This window comes from Leucopleurus acutus (genome assembly GCF_964270905.1).
Source record: "Leucopleurus acutus genome assembly, chromosome: 1".
NCBI classification, from domain to species: Eukaryota; Metazoa; Chordata; class Mammalia; order Artiodactyla; family Delphinidae; genus Leucopleurus; species Leucopleurus acutus.
The window spans coordinates 85,938,910-85,958,416 of record NC_139142.1 but is presented as its reverse complement, the minus strand read 5'-3'; the positions used below and the strand labels follow the sequence as shown (position 1 = coordinate 85,958,416).

Here is a 19,507-nt window from a genome sequence, read left to right as displayed (position 1 = left end):
ACTGCGCCGCTAGGGAAACCCCTCTCATTGTGCTTTTGATTTGCATTTCCCTAATGATTAGTGATATTGATCATCTTTTCACTTGTTGCCCATTGTATATCTTCTTTGGAGAATCAACCAACTTTTAGTGACTATGTACTTATCCCAGGCACTGCGCTAACATTCCAAGATTAAATAGTGAACAAAATCAGACATATTTACTACTCCCAAGGAACTCAGAATATTTCACATTCATGTTGTATTTTGTGGAAGCCATCTTTATGTGACAGTAACTGTAGTAATAAATAGGCAAAGAAGAATTTTTCTGTTACTGATTCCACAATAATTTGATTAGGAATCCATTTAATGTAGATTTTAATGACACAATGCTAACCATATCTTCAAGTTAACAACTTAAGAGGTAGCATGACATAGTCCTTAAGAACTTGATCTCTGGAGCCAGACTGCCTAGGTGTGAATCCCTGAGTTGCCTCTTACTTGCTTGAAATCTTAGGCAAGCAATACCCCTCTGTGCCTCAGTTTTCATACCTATAAAGATGATAATTGTGAGGATTAAATAAATTAATACATGTAAATCACATGTGCCAAGCACATAGCAAGTGCTCAATGCATGTCAGCAATTTTTTATTATTAGGACAGCTCTACTCAGTTATTAAGTGATACTCCTATTAAAATTGGCATTTGAGGGCTTCCCTGGTGGCGCAGTGGTTGAGAGTCCGCCTGCCGATGCAAGGGACACGGGTTCGTGCCCCGGTCCGGGAAGATCCCACGTGCCGCGGAGCGTCTGGGCCCGTGAGCCATGGCCGCTGAGCCTGCGCGTCCGGAGCCTGTGCTCCGCAACTGGAGAGGCCACAACAGTGAGAGGCCCGCGTACAGCAAAAAAAAAAAAAAAAAAATTGGCATTTGAGCAGTGTTTGTTGGCAGAGTTTTAGAAAAGTTCCAGGTCTGGTTACTCTGAAACAACAAACGATACCTTAAAGTTATTGGTACCATTTGGTACAACCTACTTATATGAACAGGCATTCTCTTCATTAGAGTTACTGAAGTCAAAATAGAAAACAGAGAGCCAGATCTGCAGAAAAGTCATTCTACCATTTAACTCAATGTTGACAATTTAGTTTTAGCAAAACAGCAGTATATATTACATTAGATCAGTGGTTCTCAGTGGGGGCAATTTTGCCCCCAAGGGACATGGTAATGTCTGAAGATATTTTTGGTTGCACAACTCAGGGGATACCAGTGGCATCTAGCAAGTAGAGGCCATGGATGCTGCTTAACATCCTACAGTGCACAGGACGGCCCCCACATTATCCAGTCCAAAATGTCAGTAGTGCCAATGCTGAGAAGCTGCATTAGATTAATGTCAATTTGAATTGATAAGTTTGGTAGTTTTATTTACTTTGTAAAAATAACTGGTTTTACAGTTGTTAAAGAGCAATATGCTTGAGTTTATACTTAGCTTAATGTGTATACATATTCAATATTACAATAAACTTATTTTTATCAACACTGGGCATTCATGACAATTTTTCCCTTTATCGAAATGTGAAAAACACCATTCTGCAAAAAGTATGCAATATTTGCTGATTTTGGTGGAATTTTTTTCTTTCACAAATAGCTGAATACCTAGTATGTGGCAGAAACTGTACTAGGTGCTCCTGGTACATCTATGAAGAAGACCACTGTGGTCTTAGCCCCCATGGGCAATCTATGTGAGAGAAAGACTAAACATAGGTAACAACAATAAATAATATGAATTGTGATGTCCTATAAGGGAAATAAACAAGTTGCTGTGATAGAAAATAATGGCATAAGGAGTATACTTAAAGAGGTGGTCAGAGAAGGTTTTTCTGAGAAGTAACTTTAAAGCTGAGAACTTGAGGAAAATATCCGATTGAGACTATTTTATAAGAAAAAAAGGAAGGCAGCTATTGTTCCCATATTCTTTCGTCTCTTTTTACTTCTGACAGTCAGGCACAAACAATTACCTCCTGAATATTTTTCTCCTATATTCCTGGCATTGTGCTAGTTTTACAGAAGAAAAGAAACAATAACAAAAGCAATCTGTTTGATTTATAAGTTTTATAGACCAAGAATGTATATTTTCTGCTCCTCTACAGCCTATACTACCAACTCTCATAGGAACAGGCATGACTTTGTGATCAGACAGAGCTAGATTCAAATCTTGCCTTATCAAGACTAGCCACCATAAAGTTCTCTGAACTTCAGTTTGCTCATCTGTATACTGGGGCCAACAATACCTAAGTTACTAAGTTATGGAGATGATTAGATAATATTACTGGAAGCAGGAGTAGAAAAGAGTGGTTGAGATACTGGAGCCAGACAAAACTGGGTTCAAAAGGAAACAGAAGTTTTAAATGACACAATAGACCAGATAGATTTAATTGATATTTATAGGACATTCCATCCAAAAACAGCAGATTAGACTTTCTTCTCAAGTGCGCACAGAACATTCTCCAGGATAGATCACATCTTGGGTCACAAATCAAGCCTCAGCAAATTTAAGAAAATTGAAATCATATCAAGCATCCTTTCTGACCACAATGCTATGAGATTAGAAATGAATTACAGAGAAAAAAACGTAAAAAACACAAACACATGGAGGCTAAACAATACGTTACTAAATAACCAAGAGGTCACTGAAGAAATCAAACAGGAAATGAAAAAATACCTAGAGACAAATGACAATGAAAAAACGACAATCCAAAACCTATGGGATGCAGCAAAAGCAGTTCTAAGAGGGAAGTTTATAGCTATACAAGCCTACCTCAAGAAACAAGAAAAATCTCAAATAAACAATCTAACCTTACACCTAAAAGAATTAGAGAAAGAAGAAAAAACAAAACCCAAAGTTAGCAGAATGAAAGAAATCATAAAGATCTGAGCAGAAATAAATGAAATAGAAACAAAGAAAACAATAGCAAAGATCAATAAAACTAAAAGCTGGTTCTTTGAGAAGATAAACAAAATTGATAAACCATTAGCCAGACTCATCAAGGAAAAGAGGGAGAGGACTCAAATCAATAAAATTAGAAATGAAAAAGGAGAAGTTACAACAGACGCTGCAGAAATACAAAGCACCCTAAGAGACTGCTACAAGCAACTGTATGCCAATAAAGTGGACAAACTGGAAGAAATGGACAAATTCTTAGAAAGGTATAACATTCCAAGACTGAACATCAAGGAAGAAATAGAAAATATGAACAGACCAATCACAAGTAATGAAATTGAAACTGTGATTAAAAATCTTCCAACAAACAAAAGTCCAGGACCAGATGGCTTCACAGGTGAATTCTATCAAACATTTAGAGAAGAGCTAACACCCATTCTTCTCAAACTCTTCCAAAAAACTGCAGAGGAAGGAACACTCCCAAACTCATTCTATGAGGCCACCATCATCCTGATACCAAAACCAGACAAAGATACTACAAAAAAAGAAAATTACAAACCAATATCACTGATGAATATAGATGCAAAAATCCTCAACAAAATACTAGCAAACAGAATCCAACAACACATTAAAAGGATCATACACCATGATCAAGTGGGATTTATCCCAGGGATACAAGGATTCTTCAATATATGCAAATCAATCAATGTGATAAACCATGTTAACAAATTGAAGCAGAAAAACCATATGATCATCTCAACAGATGTATTAAAAGCTTTCAACAAAATTCAACACCATTTATAATAAAAACTCTCCAGAAAGTGGGCACAGAGGGAACCTACCTCAACATAATAAAGGCCATATATGACAAACTCACAGCAAACATCATTCTCAATGGTGAAAAACTGAAAGCATTTCCTCTAAGATCAGGAACAAGACAAGGATGTCCACTCTCACCACTATTATTCAACATAGTTTTGGAAGTCCTAGCCATGGCAATCAGAGAAGAAAAAGAAATAAGAGGAATACAAATTGGAAAAGAAGTAAAACTGTCACTGTTTGCAGATGACATGATACTATACATGGAGAATCCTAAAGATGCCACCAGAAAACTACTAGAGCTAATCAATGAATTTGGTAGTTTCAGGATACAAAATTAATGCACAGAAATCTCTTGCATTCCTATACACTAATGATGAAAAACCTGAAAGAGAAATTAAGGAAACACTCCCATTTACCACTGCAACAAAAAGAATAAAATACCTAGGAATAAACCTACCTAGGGAGACAAAAGACCTGTATGCAGAAAACTATACGACACTGATGAAAGAAATTAAAGATGATACAAATAGATGGAGAGATATAGCATGTTCTTGAATTGGAAGAATCTATATTGTGAAAATGACTATACTACCCAAAGCAATCTACATATTCAATGCAATCCCTATCAAATTACCAATGGCATTTTTATGGAACTAGAACAAAAAATCTTAAAAGTTGTATGGAGACACAAAAGACCCCGAATAGCCAAAGCAGTCTTGAGGGAAAAAAACAGAGCTGGAGGAATCAGACTCCCTGACTTCAGACTATACTATAAAGCTACAGTAATCAAGACAATATGGTACTGGCACAAAAACAGAAACAAGATCAATGGAACAAGATAGAAAGCCCAGAGATAAAACCACGCACCTATGGTCAACTAACCTATGACAAAGGAAGCAAGGATATACAATGGAGAAAAGACAGTCTCTTCAATAAGTGGTGTTGGGAAAACTGGACAGCTACATGTAAAAGAATGAAATTAGAACACTCCCTAACACCATACACAAAAATAAACTCAAAATGGATTAGAGACCTAAATATAAGACTGGACACTATAAAACTCTTAGAGGAAAACATGGGAAGAACACTCTTTGACATAAATCACAGCAAGATCTTTTTTGATCCACCTCCTAGAGTAATGGAAATAAAAACAAAAATAAACAAATGGGACCTAATGAAACTTCAAAGCTTTTGCACAGCAAAGGAAACCATAAACAAGACGAAAAAACAACCCTCAGAATGGGAGAAAATATTTGCCAACGAATCAACGGACAAAGGATTAATCTCCAAAATATATAAACAGCTCATGCAGCTCAATATTAAAAAAACAACCCAATCCAAAAATGGGCAGAAGACCTAAATAGACATTTCTCCAAAGAAGACATACAGATGGCCAAGAAGCACATGAAAAACTGCTCAACATCACTAATTATCAGAGAAATGCAAATCAAAACTACAATGAGGTTATCACCTCACAACAGTTAGAATGGGCATCATCAGAAAATCTACAAACAATAAATGCTGGAGAGGGTGTGGAGAAAAGGGAACCCTCTTGCACTGTTGGTGGGAATGTAAATTGATAAAGCCACTATGGAGAACAGTACGGAGGTTCCTTAAAGAACTAAAAATAGAATTACCATATGACCCAGCAATCCCACTACTGGGCATATGCCCAGAGAAAACCATAATTCAAAAAGCCACATGCACCCCAATGTTCATTGCAGCACTATTTACAACAGCCAGGTCATGGAAGCAACCTAAATGCCCATCGACAGATGAATGGATAAAGAAGATGTGGTTCATATATACAATGGAATATTACTCAGCCATAAAAAGGAATGAAATTGGGTCATTTGTTGAGACGTGGATGGATCTACAGACTCTCATACAGACTGAAGTAAGTCAGAAACAGAAAAACAAATATCGTATATTAACGCATATATGTGGAACCTAGAAAAATGGTACAGATGAACTGGTTTGCAGAGCAGAAATTGAGACACAGATGTAGAGAACAAACATATGGACACCAAGCGGGGAAAGCAGCGGAGGGTGGTGGTAGTGTTGTGATGAACTGGGCGATTGGGATTGACATTTATACACTGATGTGTATAAAATTGATGACTAATAAGAACCTGCTGTATAAAAAAATATACATATTATTCAAGTCATCCAATGATGGAATGACCCAGTTGACTGTATGACTGATTTGACCAATAACAGAGTGATGTGAGTAACAACAACAACAAAAAAATTAAATAAAAATTTAAAAAAGACATAGTTTGAAAGTAAAAGGAAGGAAAATGACATACCATACAGTAAACATAAAAATCTGTTTTTCTGTCAGGTTGGCTATGTTACTATCAGACAAAGTAGGTCTCAAGAAAAGAATTATTACCAAGGATAAAAATAAGGCTCAACAAAATTCTGAAAATTTGAAATCTGACAGTTTGTTCTCTGACTATAATGCAGTTAAATTAGAAATCATTAAGATATCTAGAAAAACCCCTCCAAATACTTGGAAATTAAACAATACAAATCTAAATAACCCATCAGTCAAAATATAAGAAAATAAAATAACAGGCATGGATTTGAATTTCTACTTCATCACTTACTATCTTTGACTTTCACAAGTAACTTAACTTCACTTTGCCTCAGTTTTCTCATCTTTAAATCTAAGTAAACTGGTTAAAATCACTCCTAAACCTTAAAATATATCAGATTTGTATTTTGTTTCAATCCCACCACCAATAACAAATGCAGATTATTTTCAATGGTAATAACAGCAATAAACTCTATATATACATAGAGGACACTATTATTTTTAAAATACCCTTTAGATGTGGAAAGATGTTCAACATCCCTACTTATTAGAGAAATGCAAATCAAAACTACAGTGAGATACCACTTACACCAGTCACAATGGCCATCATTAAAAAGCCTATATAAAAAAAAAAAACTGGGTTCAAGACCAAGTTTGCTAATCGCTACGTGATCCCTGACAACGGGAGTTAATCTCTGAAATGGAGATAGGTGGTTGTGAAGATTAAATGAGATAAAGCATATAGCACATAGCCCTTCCCCCTCACACATTCCTGGTTACATGAAGGCCCCCCTCCAAATTCTCCTAGTGCAGAAATTTCCCGGGCGAGGTGTAATAAGGTAAACACTTTCACTTTTTCGTGCAACAAAACTGGCTGAACCCTTATTGTGCGTCAGGCACTATGTATTTGGACTAGCTTTCAAAACTCAGTTTAAAAGCACATACAGGGCTTCCCTGGTGGCGCAGTGGTTGAGAGTCCGCCTGCCGATGCAGGGGACACGGGTTCGTGCCCCGGGCCGGGAAGATCCCACATGCCGCGGAGCGGCTGGGCCCGTGAGCCTGCGCGTCCGGAGCCTGTGCTCCGCAACGGGAGAGGCCACAACAGTGAGAGGCCCGCGTACCGCTAAAAAAAAAAAAAAAAAAAAGCACATACAATTACTGAGCCCTCCGGTTACCTGCCCAGGGACAAGCCCCCCACGCCTCGGGCCCTGCAAGCCCCGCCTTGTCGGTCCCTCAGACTCCTCCCCTTGGCACTAGCTCGCTCCACCCATTCCGCTCTCGCTAGTTCCCGCGCTCTGAGGCGGACAGTACCTGCAGGCCACTCCGCTTGTTCCAGGTGAAAATGGACCCTGGGTACCCGCTCAGAGCCAAGAGCAGTTCGTGGATCATTCCCACGGCGGACCGCGAGTCCCTATATCCGTCGCACCCTCCTCCAGAGCCTCACCAGGCAACCAAAGAGGCGAGCGCTCCCTCCACTACACGCGCACAGGACCCCGGGAAGGGCAGTTCCTCCTGACTGTACCCGCCGAGACTACTGCTGAGGAGAGCTGACGGGAAGCCGGGAAGGGGTCGGCGCGCCGCGTCCCGGAAGTGAGCCGCGCTCGCCTGGGCCCACTTGCAGGCTCCAGCTGGTGCTCCGCAGGAGTCGCGGGAGCTTCCCTCGCGCATGCGCCTCCAGCGCCCGGGTCGCCCGCTCGGACTTCCGGTTTGGGAGCTGAACTGGAAGGCTGGAGAACCCGGGCTGGAGCCCTACCCCGAGTGGGTGAGGCTAGCCCGCGGTCAGAAATGCGGGTGGGTTGAGTGACAGCCCGAGAAGGAGAAGCTCCCAGGGGTGGGTCGGAGGGTCCTCTCAGGACGCTTAGCCCGGTCGGAGGCCTCTGGAGGGGCTCACGACGGCTTTTGAGAGTGACCTGGCCGGAGGGAGAGAAGACAAAGAGGCCGGAACCCCGCATCCGCGAACCTTGCAGCCCTCGGAGCGCCTGGCCAGCACCCGAGCTTGTCCTCAGGAGACCCATGACTACTGCCCCTTCGGACTCCCACTCTCCACCAACTCAGTGGGACTCTCCCCAAGCCCACCCGGCCCTCGCTTCAGGAGCCCAAACCAACTTCTCTCAATGCGCGAGGTTTCCATTCAGTAGTTCCCGGCTATTTACTGAGCGGTTACTTTTGCTGTGAGGGAGAACAAAGACCCAGTATTCAGTACTTGATTTTTGTTTGGGGTGGGAATTGGTAGTGGTGGAGTCCGAGTGGGCGGGGCGGACGGAGAGGGCCCGGGGAAGGACGGCGGAGGTACTGGGGGAGATCAGCTGCGACCCGCTGGACAGAGGCTTTTTGTTGCCTTCAGCAGGATGGTGACATGCCTTTAGAACCTCTCGAGCTCCCATATGGTTCGAACACACTATGCTACACTGGTCGGGGGAGCTTCAGTGGGTCAGATTTGGGGGAGGTGGAAGAGGAACAGACAGTACTTTCTATTCTTTGCTGCTTACCCGGGCTGCCCTGCAAGTCGCCCAGAAATGCAGCTTTTGAATGGTGTCTCACCTTCATGCTCGGTTTTGGCTTGCTGTCCTGAATTTGGTGCTACGTGGAGCATCTGCGAAGTCAGGCCAGCTCTGGCAAGACTTCAGACATGTGAGTATGTTCCTTCTGATAGTGCCATCTCTCTCTATCCTAGGAGGAAACTCTTCTTACAGAGAGAGACTCATCTGCAGGTGATTCTCCAAGGACATGAGAAGATGGGTGTAAGCTGTGGAACCTAGACCCTTAAGTGGAGGGAAGCTGCTTTCTGCTGTGAACGATGGCCAAACCCACCCTGAGAGGGAATGGCGCTAACTCTGAGACCTTCCGACAGCGCTTCAGGAGATTTCATTACCAGGAGGTAGCTGGGCCCCGGGAGGCTTTCAGCCAACTCTGGGAACTTTGCTGTCGGTGGCTAAGGCCGGAGGTGCGCACCAAGGAGCAGATTGTAGAATTGTTGGTGCTAGAGCAGTTCCTGACCGTCTTACCTGGGGAGATCCAGAAATGGGTACAAAAGCAATGTCCAGAAAGTGGAGAGGAGGCAGTGGCTCTGGTGGAAGAATTAGAAAGAGAGCCTGGAAGACCTGGACGTTCGGTGAGCAGGGAGGGGGTATTCAGAAGTGTGTGACTGGGCAGGGGCAGGATAAAAAGCCAAATTAAGGCACAGTCAGATTTAAAGTGGGGCACAGTCTCCCTTGGTGATGCTTATACTTCTGGTCCTTTAATAGGTAACTTTTTCAGATAGAGCTTATCGGGAGATGCTACCTGGGTGTACCTTTGCTAGGTATCATAACGAGTTATTCATAGTTTCATAGTTTTTTACTTATTAGGGAAGAAAGGGGAGTTATTTTTTAGCCTGGAGTCGGGTTTACTATTTTGATCTTTTTCTTTTGTAGTTCCAGCTGCTCTAAGCTAACAGTAATGGACTAAGAAAGACCCTTGTTCACTATTAACCACCCCCCGCCCCAACCCTAGCCATGTCCCAAAAGGATGATTTCTTTTGGGGTAATAAATAATCTCCTCTGGGAATACCCCTCATTATGACCTTGCAGTGACAATTCATGGGGGTTGTTTCTAGGTCACAGTCTCTGTGAAGGGGCAGGAAGTGCGCTTGGAGAAGATGACACCCCTGAAATCATCACGAGAGTTATTAAGTGTTCGGCAGGAGTCAGTGGAACCCCAGCCCAGGGATGTACCCAAGAAAGAGAGGGCAAGAAACCCAGACCTGGGACCACAGGAGCAGATGAACCCAAAGGAGAAGCTCAGACCTTTTCAAAGGAGCGGTGAGGAGTAGATTTATATGGGAAGATAGGATGCCATTCTAAATTGGGAAGTAGGGTTGGGAGTAGTGAGTGGGAAAGGGATTTCAGGAAAGAGTGGAAATAGAGTATGCAGTGTTGGGGACCTCCTGAAGGCATATAGTTTAGCTCTCTGCTGCAATTCTTATATTTACTCTTTTGATAAGTCTGCCAGAGGATGGCTCCCTAGTTTTTCCAGAACTTGGAATTTCTTTCCTCCTGGTAATGATGATACTACGTCAGTATTTTCTAGATAAAAATTCTTTTCTATACTTGAAAGCACATTTTCCTTTTAGTCATTTTCTTTCTCCATATTAAACTATATTTGTTTCTTTCTGCTTTTCCCCAGAAGCTCCATTCTTCAGACCTACTAAGTTTTTGTTACTCTCCCTTGGAAACTTTAAGTTCTCCAAATAGCATGTTAGTTGTGCAGAATTAAATTATATATATTATTCCAGTGAGGGTCTGGTAGGTAGAGGCAGAGTAAGAATTTTACTTCAGAATTTCACTACACTTTCTTTCCGTATAACTCAACTAATGATTGTCGTTCACTTGATACTCCCCCATCTCTTAGAGCTTTCCCCATTGTCTTTGTGCCTAGTTCTTATTCTTAAACTTGGATTTTGTGGAACTTGTTTTTCTTCTTTGTACTCTGCAGAACTCCATTTTGTGTGTTTTTTTCTTTGATCACTTCTTTAACTTGTTGAGGTTGTTTTGAATTCTGATCTTATCTAAGACACTAGGCTTCTCAGCCAGTCTGGTAGTGGTCTCTGTTTAGTCATCCAGATGCAGTCCCTCAACTGCACACACAGACTTGCAGAATTAATCAGTTTTGAACACCTACCATGTGCTCAACACCTTGCAGGGTACTCTGCAATGAGAAAAGGTGCCTATCCTCAAAAAGCCTATAATATGATTGAGAACACAAAAGTGAACATAAATATGTGCTGAACTGAACTGTATTGAAACAATGCCAAACAATGACTTGTTACTCAATTGTGAGTACAATAGGGGTTTGGCAGAGTGGGAGACGAGGGAGGGCTGTAGCGAAGGCTTCATGGGGGCACTGATGGGTTAAATTTCGATAGAAGGGAGGGAGTTAAAGGAAAGGCACAGAGTGGTGAATAAACATGTGCTGTGTTTTGGAGAGGAGTCTGCTTTGAACGGGCCATGCCTGGTAACCACTCTGGTTAAGGTTTGGCAATACAAATAGCATATGAGCTGAGGAAGCAAGAGCCTGGAGTTAGGTAGGACAGTGACTGCTGCAGTTACCCAGGTGTGAGAAGGTAAGGGGTCTAGACTTGGATGGTGGCAGTAGGAATAAAGGATATACTAAGGGAAAAACCTTTAGAACTTCGTGACTCAGTGTGAAGGAAATGGAAGAGTAGAAGACAGTCTCCCCCTTGAAATCACTCTGAGTTTAATTCTCTGGCCCCAAGTAGAGAACTACAGCTGATCCTTGAACAACGTGAGTTTGAACTGTGTGGGTCCACTTATACATGGATATTTTTCAATAGTAATTACTACAGTACTGTGGTTGGGTAAGTCTGCAGATGTGGAGGAACCATGGATCCAGAGGGCCTGCTATGAGCTGTACTTGGAATAACCCCCACGTTGGTCAGCTGTGTAGGAGGCAGGAGGTGACTTTCCAGCAGTGCAGGACCTGCCTACAAGTGGTTAGGAGAGCTAGGGAGCAACTTGGAACAGAATTATCTGCTCTGAACACACAACAGAACGTTTTCCTCTCTTGTCACCCTGCTCTGGAAAGTAAAATATTTCTCATTTTTTGAGGTTTCATGTATTTTTCCCCACTTTCTTCAACCCATTGAACTTTCTGAAAACATTTTCTTAGATACTTTGCTTTATAAACCTCTTGGATAAAAAAGGCAGGTCTGAACTCAGAGATGTTTTTTATGATCAGTCCAAACTATGATATCCTTTGTTTGCCTCCCTGCAAGCAGGATTTCCATTTCCTAAATCCAGTGTGGTCTCCAAGTTGGAGCAAGGAGAGCCATGGATCCCAGATCTGGGCTTCAAGGAGAAGGAATTCCCAAGAGGCAGTCACACAGGAGACAAACAAATGCATGCTGATCTGTTACCATCCAGGAGAGAGAGAAGAAGCTGGGTGGAACAGGATCACTGGGGCTTCGAGGATGAGAAGGTGGCAGGTGTGCACTGGGGCTATGAAGAGACCAGAACTCTCCTCGCAATTCTCAGTCAAACTGAGTTTTACGAGGCTCTCCGAAACTGTCATCGAAACAGCCAAGTGTATGGGGCTGTGGCTGAGCGGCTCCGGGAGTATGGGTTCCTCCGGACCCTGGAGCAGTGTAGGACCAAGTTCAAAGGTCTCCAGAAGAGCTATCGGAAAGTCAAGAGTGGCCACCCACCTGAGACCTGCCCCTTCTTTGAAGAGATGGAAGCCCTGATGAGTGCCCAGGTCATTGCCCTGCCCAGTAATGGCCTGGAGGAGGCAGCCTCTCACTCTGGCCTGGTGGGCAGTGATGCTGAGACTGAGGAGCCAGAGCAACAGGACTGGCAGCATAAGGAGGGAGAAGATGCCATGGCTGAAGAGTCTGACAGTGAGGAAGTGGGCCAGGAGGCCACCCCCCAGGACCCCGACAAGTCCACCACACCCGTCCTTTTCCGAAGCCCAAGTGGTAAGCTTTTCTTCTTGGGGTTTTAGGATTAGACTGAGGAGTTATGAGGCTGGATGTGGAGTCAGGAAGCTTAATGTCACCTGCCAGCTTTGTCACTGAGAGAACAGAGGCACTTCTTAGTTCTCTGTGTATTTCATTCTCTTTTGTGGGAAAATCATTGAGCTAATAGTAAGTAGAGAATAATTTTAGATATTTTAAAGAAGTACACTCAGAGTTCAAGAGACTCCTGAAAAGGAGTATCATTCCTTCCATTTCTTTCTTAAAATATTTTTTCCTGATTACAAAATCACTGAGGGCTGAGAAAAACTTGGTACTGTATTATCTTTAACTAATATTTGTTGAGCACCTTATATGAACTGGTGTTTTATCTTTACTTCTCCAAACTCAAGGTCAGTTTATTATGTGTTCCTTTTTACTTAGAAGAGCATAGTGAAGGACTGCCCAAAGTTGGGGAAACATTTTGTTTCCTCTGTGAGATCTGCAACACACATTGGCATTTTAACAGGACTAAGAAGTCTTGCAGCAAGAAACCTTGCTTAACACTCTGCTGAAGTATTATTTGCCTATGGAACCATTTTAAAATATCACTTATTACTGTTGATGTAATTTGTACAACCATGTTGCTATGGGAAGAGCACCAAGTATGAATCAGGAGACTTCGTTTCTAACCCTGACCACTAATCAGCTGGGTGACCTCGCACAGCTATCTGGCCATTTCACAGTTTGCGTCCTCAACTGTAAAATGTGGCACAGCAGCAGGACTACTCTAGAGTTGCAGTTCCACTGGGAACAGTTATGTGTCCCTTCCATGTTTTATTATATGTGTTGTTACTTCTGTTCTAGTCTTCTTCTGTCTTGGACTTTTTCTTTTCCTTTTTAAAATAAATAAATAAATAAATTTATTTATTTATTTTTGGCTGCGTTGGGTCTTCGTTGCTGCACGTGGGCTTTCTTTAGTTGTGTCGAGCGGGGGCTACTCTTCATTGCGGTGTGCTGGCTTCTCATTGCAGTGGCTTATCTTGTTATGGAGCACGGGCTCTAGTCACGTTGGCTTCAGTAGTTGTGGCATGCAGGCTCAGTAGTTGTGGTACACAGGCTTTGTTGCTCCATGGCATGTGGGATCTTCCCGGACCAGGGCTCGAACCCATGTCCCCTGCATTGGCAGGCAGATTCTTAACCATTGCACCACCAGGGAAGCCCCTCCTTTTCCTTTTTAAAAAAAAATTTGGGATTTCCGTGGTGGTCCAGTGATTGGGACTCTGAGCTTCCACTGCAGGGGGCATGGGTTCTATCCCTGGTCTGGGAACTAAGATCCTGCATGCTGCATGGCCTAAATTAAAAAAAAAAAAATTTTTTTTCCCCGTTTTGTCACTGGAATAAATTTCGGTAAATCACAATCATGGCACATGTGCTAGCTGCATTACTTGCAGTGAGTGGAGGGTAATGGAAGCAGTGTAATCTCCAGCTAGCTCTCAAGTGGGAGGAAGGCTCTTAGAATCTTCCTTCCCTCTCCCTTGGGTACCTTCAGGGAGCAGAGCCTGTAGTCATCCTGAAGAAGTACTGCCCAAGCTGGGATGGCCTGCAGCCTTAGCAGAGCTCAGGCCAGAAGATGCTATCTGCTCTGCTTCCTTCCTCTTTCTGGCTCTGCCACTCCTTCACTCCCAAGATGGTGCATGACTACAGGTTCTTATCTTGTACCCTTCAGGTCTTTGCTATTGCTGGGTTGGCTTTTTTTGAGATTGTGGCAAGTGAAGAAGGGCCGTAAAAGGGATTGGATTAAGCAGCAGTGTGATTCTGAAAGAGACTCTTCCTTGGGATTTTGAGTCATTCTATGGGAAACTTAATTCATAAGGAAGTAGGACTGGTAGAAAAAGATTGATCAGAGAATTTAGGGATGGCTCATGGCTGACAGTGACTGATTGTGGGTCTTCTTCCCCATACCAGTTATTTTCTAATTAGGATCAGAATTCCAGAATTACCGGAAGAATGGGGAAATGCATTCTGTACACCTGCCTCAGAGTACATAATGATTGTTACAGTGATAAGGTGGAAAGGCCTCTTTTGAACAGAATGCAGGAATAAAGGTCTCTGTGAAATTGATATAGGATATAGAGAAGCAGAACATTCTGAGAGTTCGTATTGATTTTGGAAACATGAGGTGTTTTTACTTTTTCACCTAGGAGCCCGAGCTTAGGTGATTTTTCATGATGCAGATGATAGGACTGAGGAATTGAGACTATAAAGCCCTGGATTAAGTGGTGCTGAAATTTCTCTTCTGGTGGCAGGTGTACACTGGGGCTATGAAGAGACAAAGACCTACCTTGCAATTCTTAGTGAGACTCAGTTTTATGAAGCCCTCCAGAACTGCCACCGCAACAGCCAGTTGTATGGAGCAGTAGCTGAGCGGTTATGGGAATATGGCTTCCTTAGGACACCAGAGCAGTGTCGGACCAAGTTTAAAAGCCTCCACACCAGCTATCGGAAGGTCAAGAATGGCCAAGCACCAGAGACCTGTCCCTTCTTTGAAGAGATGGATGCTTTGGTGAGTGCCCGGGGTGCTGCCCTGCCCAGTGATGGCCGGGAAGAGGAGGCAGCCTTGTGTCCCACCCAGGAGACCAGTGAGGCCGAAGCCGAGAAGCAAGCCGAGGAAGCAGGTGAGGCCATAGAAGAAGATTCTGAAGATGATGAAGAAGATACCGAGGTACCCCCAGAGGCTATGACCCGTGCTCCAGTCTTATTTCAGAGCCCCAGTGGTAAGATCCTTTTACTTCTTAAGGTAGATATAGCAAATAGCAAAGGGAAGGCAGTGGGATTTAGGAGAAAAATCATGAGATTGAAGACCAGAAGTGGCCTCTACACCCAGCTCTCTTGGATTCTTATTGTGACCACCTTCTCTCTTCTCCATGTTTCCTGTCTATTATAAAGCAGCTAGTTTATATCCCCTATTCACTTGACCTGCCTCCTCACACTACAGCATCAATCTGAGATGGCTGCAGACTTTGTAAACTAGCCATCATCTGCATGTGACCTGCTAGGTTACTAGGCAGTTTACCTAGCAGGCAATCTGAAAGCCTACATTTCCCAAGTAGCATGTCATATACCCATAGATGGATGAAGTTGATTTTTAAAGTTCATTCTCATTTGTTTTTTCTTCTAGTTTCAGCTTGTAAACCAGCTGTATGCTTGCTTTATTCACATATATGAAAACCTGATAACCTCTTTCTTCAGACACACTTATGCAAAAGTCTGAGATTTCTGAGGGAACTGATCCTTTGAATCTCAGCTACTGTATAAGAAAAAGAACCCCAAAACTTCATTATGGCTTCCCTCCTTGTGAGGAAAATTATTCTGATTTTGGAGTCACACATATATATGTATGTGAATCTAGACTATGTTGTTTATTAGTTGAGTACCTTAGAGCAAGTTACTTAACCCTGTAAATTCACTCATATGTTAAGACCTACCTCATAAGGTTGATGTAAATGAAGTACCACAGTGAAGTACTTAACACAGTGCTTGGGCATTTGATAAATAAGTTTTCTTTTCCAAAAGTTCTTTAGATCAGCATTCTTTAAGTGTGTTCCATAGAGCATCGATTCCATTAGAGAAGTAAAACATCGGAATTTTAACAGATGGTAGTTATTTGGGATCTAGAACTCCCTAATTTTTACATTTAATCATCTAATGTGATACTTGCTTTACCCTGGTACATAACTGAGAAAACGGATAACTTTTAAAATTCTATTCTTATGTCAGGTTTTGAGGCTGGATTTGAGAATGAAGAGAATCTAAAACGGGATATTGCTGAGGAAGTACAACTACACAGGACGTTACTTGCAAGGTCTGAGAGGAAAATTCCCCGGCGTCTTAATCAAGGTAAAGGCATTGAGAGTGAATGTAGATCAGGAAGACAGTGGGAGAAGACCCCAGGGGAGAGAAGAGGAAAACCAACATTCCCAGAGAGGAGTTTAGGTAAAGTTCTAAGTCATCAGAGACCTTACTTGGGGGAGAGACCCTATAAATATCTCAGATATGGCAAAAGCTTTGGTCCAAACTCCCATCTCATGCATCAAATATCCCCTCAAGTAGAAAATCCATATAAATGTGCTGACTGTGGGAAAAGCTTCAGTCGGAGTGCACGCCTCATTAGACACCGGAGAATCCACACTGGAGAGAAACCTTATAAATGTCTTGACTGTGGGAAAAGCTTCCGTGACAGTTCAAATTTCATCACCCATAGAAGAATCCACACAGGAGAGAAACCGTATCAGTGTGGTGAGTGTGGAAAACGCTTCAACCAGAGCTCAAGCCTTATCATTCACCAGAGAACCCACACAGGAGAAAAGCCCTATCAGTGTGAAGAGTGTGGGAAAAGCTTCAATAACAGTTCTCATTTTAGTGCACATCGAAGGATACACACAGGAGAGAGACCCCATGTGTGTCCTGACTGTGGAAAGAGTTTCAGTAAGAGTTCTGACTTACGTGCACACCACAGAACCCACACAGGAGAGAAACCCTATGGGTGTCATGACTGTGGCAAGTGCTTCAGTAAAAGTTCTGCTCTTAATAAGCACCGAGAGATCCATACACGAGAAAAGCTTCTCTCACAGCCAGCCCCTAAGTAAGCCCCTGAGGATCTATGAAGAAAACAGTCTCATTACATGTATTGAAATTGTTTAGAAAAGTCCTCCAATAGTGAGATCCATCTCCTAATTTGTGCCTGACTAGTTTAGGAAATACTCTAGAATTTACCCCACTGTTTGTTCCTATGTTTCTTCTGGAGCTAGAGTCAAATTCCCAAAGCATCTTAAGAATGAAAGGAAGATTTCATTCCCTCTCCTTGCCTTTATTGACGGCAACACCTTTCCCTCTCAGTGCCTATGTTGTTTCCTTAATAGAGAGGACACAGTAGTAGATCCTATGAGTGTGACGTGCACCCTTCTTTACTCATCCTGTTATAGCCTGCATTTCAACTAGAAAAACCCATCACAGCAGCATTTCATGGAGAAGTAGTAAGAATTCTCATTGAATGGGTGTAGCTCTTTATATAGCAATGGAAATGCAAAGAAGAATGACTTTTCCTGCTCACTTAACCCTGTGCTCAGAATGATATATTTGTCATGCACACTCTTCCTTTACCTTAAAGGAGAGTTTAAGTGTTCAATTTGGTTCTGACCTATAAGTCATTTTGTCAAGAACCTAGGTGTGCTATATGGGGAAACAATGTAAACCTCGTATAAATATTGAGGTGTGAACCCTGGATTTCTTAGTTTCTTCCAAGCTCTAGAAGCTTTGGAATAGAAAAATACTGTATTTACAGCATCTGGTGTGATTTTTTTTTTCTGGTCCATCTCATCAGAATTTCATGTGTCCCTTGTGGTCCAGAAGCTTAAAGAGCAAGCCAGTTGGATGCGGTGATAGGGAAAGCAGTTAGAACTGCCAAGAGGGAATTGTCCATATTCCACACACTCTAAACACATGGGCTAGTGTCATGCACCCTGTGGACATAATACTGACCTGCAATGCGCAGAGGCCACTTGCCACATTCCCACGGACTGGGAAAACAGACCACTTTGTGCCAACAACTCTTTACCCTAATGGTAAGGAGGACAGATTATCTTTGGTCAGTGGAGTTGACAATACTTACACACACACATGCACACATATTCAACTGTATACACCTACTTTTAAAAGCAGCTGTTCAAATGCAAGTGTAATTCTGATCTTTATGATCAAATAGTATTGAATTAATTGCCCACATGTTCATAGCAGTATGATGAGCAGGTACAGCACAAGTTAAACAGACCCTGTCCTCTTCCTTACAAACTAAAACAGATGACACCGACATGGACAAATAGTGCACATGTATAGCTGCAACAGTTTTAGAGAAATCTAGAAAGCTAGGTAGTAACACTATGCATAAAACTTGAGGTCTGATGCATTAGAGTTTGGAAAAAATTTAAGAGGTATTTTCTTCTCTTTAATCAGGAAGGCTTCATGAAGCAGGAAGTGCTCAGAGGGAAGGTTACTGGGTGGGATGAACTTTCCAAAACTCATTGCAAAACTGAGTGCTGAATGGGTGAAAAATGGGAAAACTGGGGAGCAAGGGAGCAGAGGGCAAAGGACAGACTGTAAGGAAGGTTAGACAAAGCTTGGAGTAGCACAGAATTGGAGAGGTAGCAAGATATGGGCCGTACAGAAGGCAGAGAGGGACTCGCCTCAGCTAAAACATGGAGTGCCAGGCAGATCAGGAGGTGGGCTCCCATCCTCCAGAGTAAATCAGGTACTGTGCTGTGCTTACTGACAAGGAAACAGCTGACTGGCACTGGGGAAGAAGTATGAGCAGTCTTAGGGGACTAGCTCCTATGGGAGACGAAGGTCAGAAACCAGTATCTTAAGAAGATACTTCAATGGGCAGTTCAGAGGAAAGAAGAACGTGAGTGATGGCCAAGGCCTGGGATAAGTAGCTGCATCATTAGTCACATTGAATGAGTTGGGATGGGAATGAGATCTGAGAGAGAAGTGGGGAGGTAGAATTTTCTAAAATCCATAGCTTACTGTGGTAGATGAAAGATTAGTTAGGGTTCTGGTGCTGAGGGAATTTCCTAATTCCTAACTCTTACGAATTAAGGGGAGATGGTGTCTCAATTATGTTGCCTAAGCAGACAGGAAGATACAAGAAACACGAGTCTAAAGCAATGCCTCGGGATCTGAGATAGTTTAGGAAGTGTGCTATAGTGTTTTTTAAAACATGAGGGATCACTTGTCTTCAGTATATCTGTGTATAGTCTTGTGGGAAAAGCACTGGTTGTGGTACCAACAGATACAAATTCTGGTTCCAAATGTCTTATGTGTAAGTCAACCTGCCTCCATTTCCCCTTCTGTAAAGCAGAACAGTGTTTACACCTTAATCTGCCTCTCAGGGATACCATGTTAATAAAAATTCTATCTATAAAATGCCCAGTGGTTCTCTAGGTGTTTT

The 19,507-nt window shown here is 42.5% G+C and overlaps 2 protein-coding genes across 3 annotated transcripts in view; one reads left to right on the top strand and one right to left on the bottom strand.

Moving 5' to 3' along the window:
* The window catches only part of TUBGCP4 (tubulin gamma complex component 4), a 48,309-nt gene extending 40,594 nt beyond the window's left edge, over positions 1 to 7,715 (bottom strand). For both annotated transcript variants that reach the window (XM_082835180.1, XM_082835181.1), the window contains exon 1: positions 7,365 to 7,715. In XM_082835180.1, the coding sequence (XP_082691306.1) occupies positions 7,365 to 7,442 (78 nt within the window). In that variant the 5' untranslated portion in view covers positions 7,443 to 7,715. The remainder of the gene's footprint in view (positions 1 to 7,364) is intronic.
* A 139-nt stretch (positions 7,716 to 7,854) lies between these two features.
* Positions 7,855 to 17,732, top strand: ZSCAN29 (zinc finger and SCAN domain containing 29). The gene is made up of 6 exons (XM_082849591.1): positions 7,855 to 8,176; positions 8,728 to 9,165; positions 9,649 to 9,853; positions 11,830 to 12,525; positions 14,811 to 15,278; positions 16,282 to 17,732. Exons 2-6 carry the CDS (start codon positions 8,851 to 8,853, stop codon positions 17,148 to 17,150), a joined length of 2,553 nt encoding a protein of 850 aa, XP_082705717.1. The 5' UTR covers positions 7,855 to 8,176; positions 8,728 to 8,850; the 3' UTR covers positions 17,151 to 17,732.
* Positions 17,733 to 19,507: the final 1,775 nt, after the last annotated feature.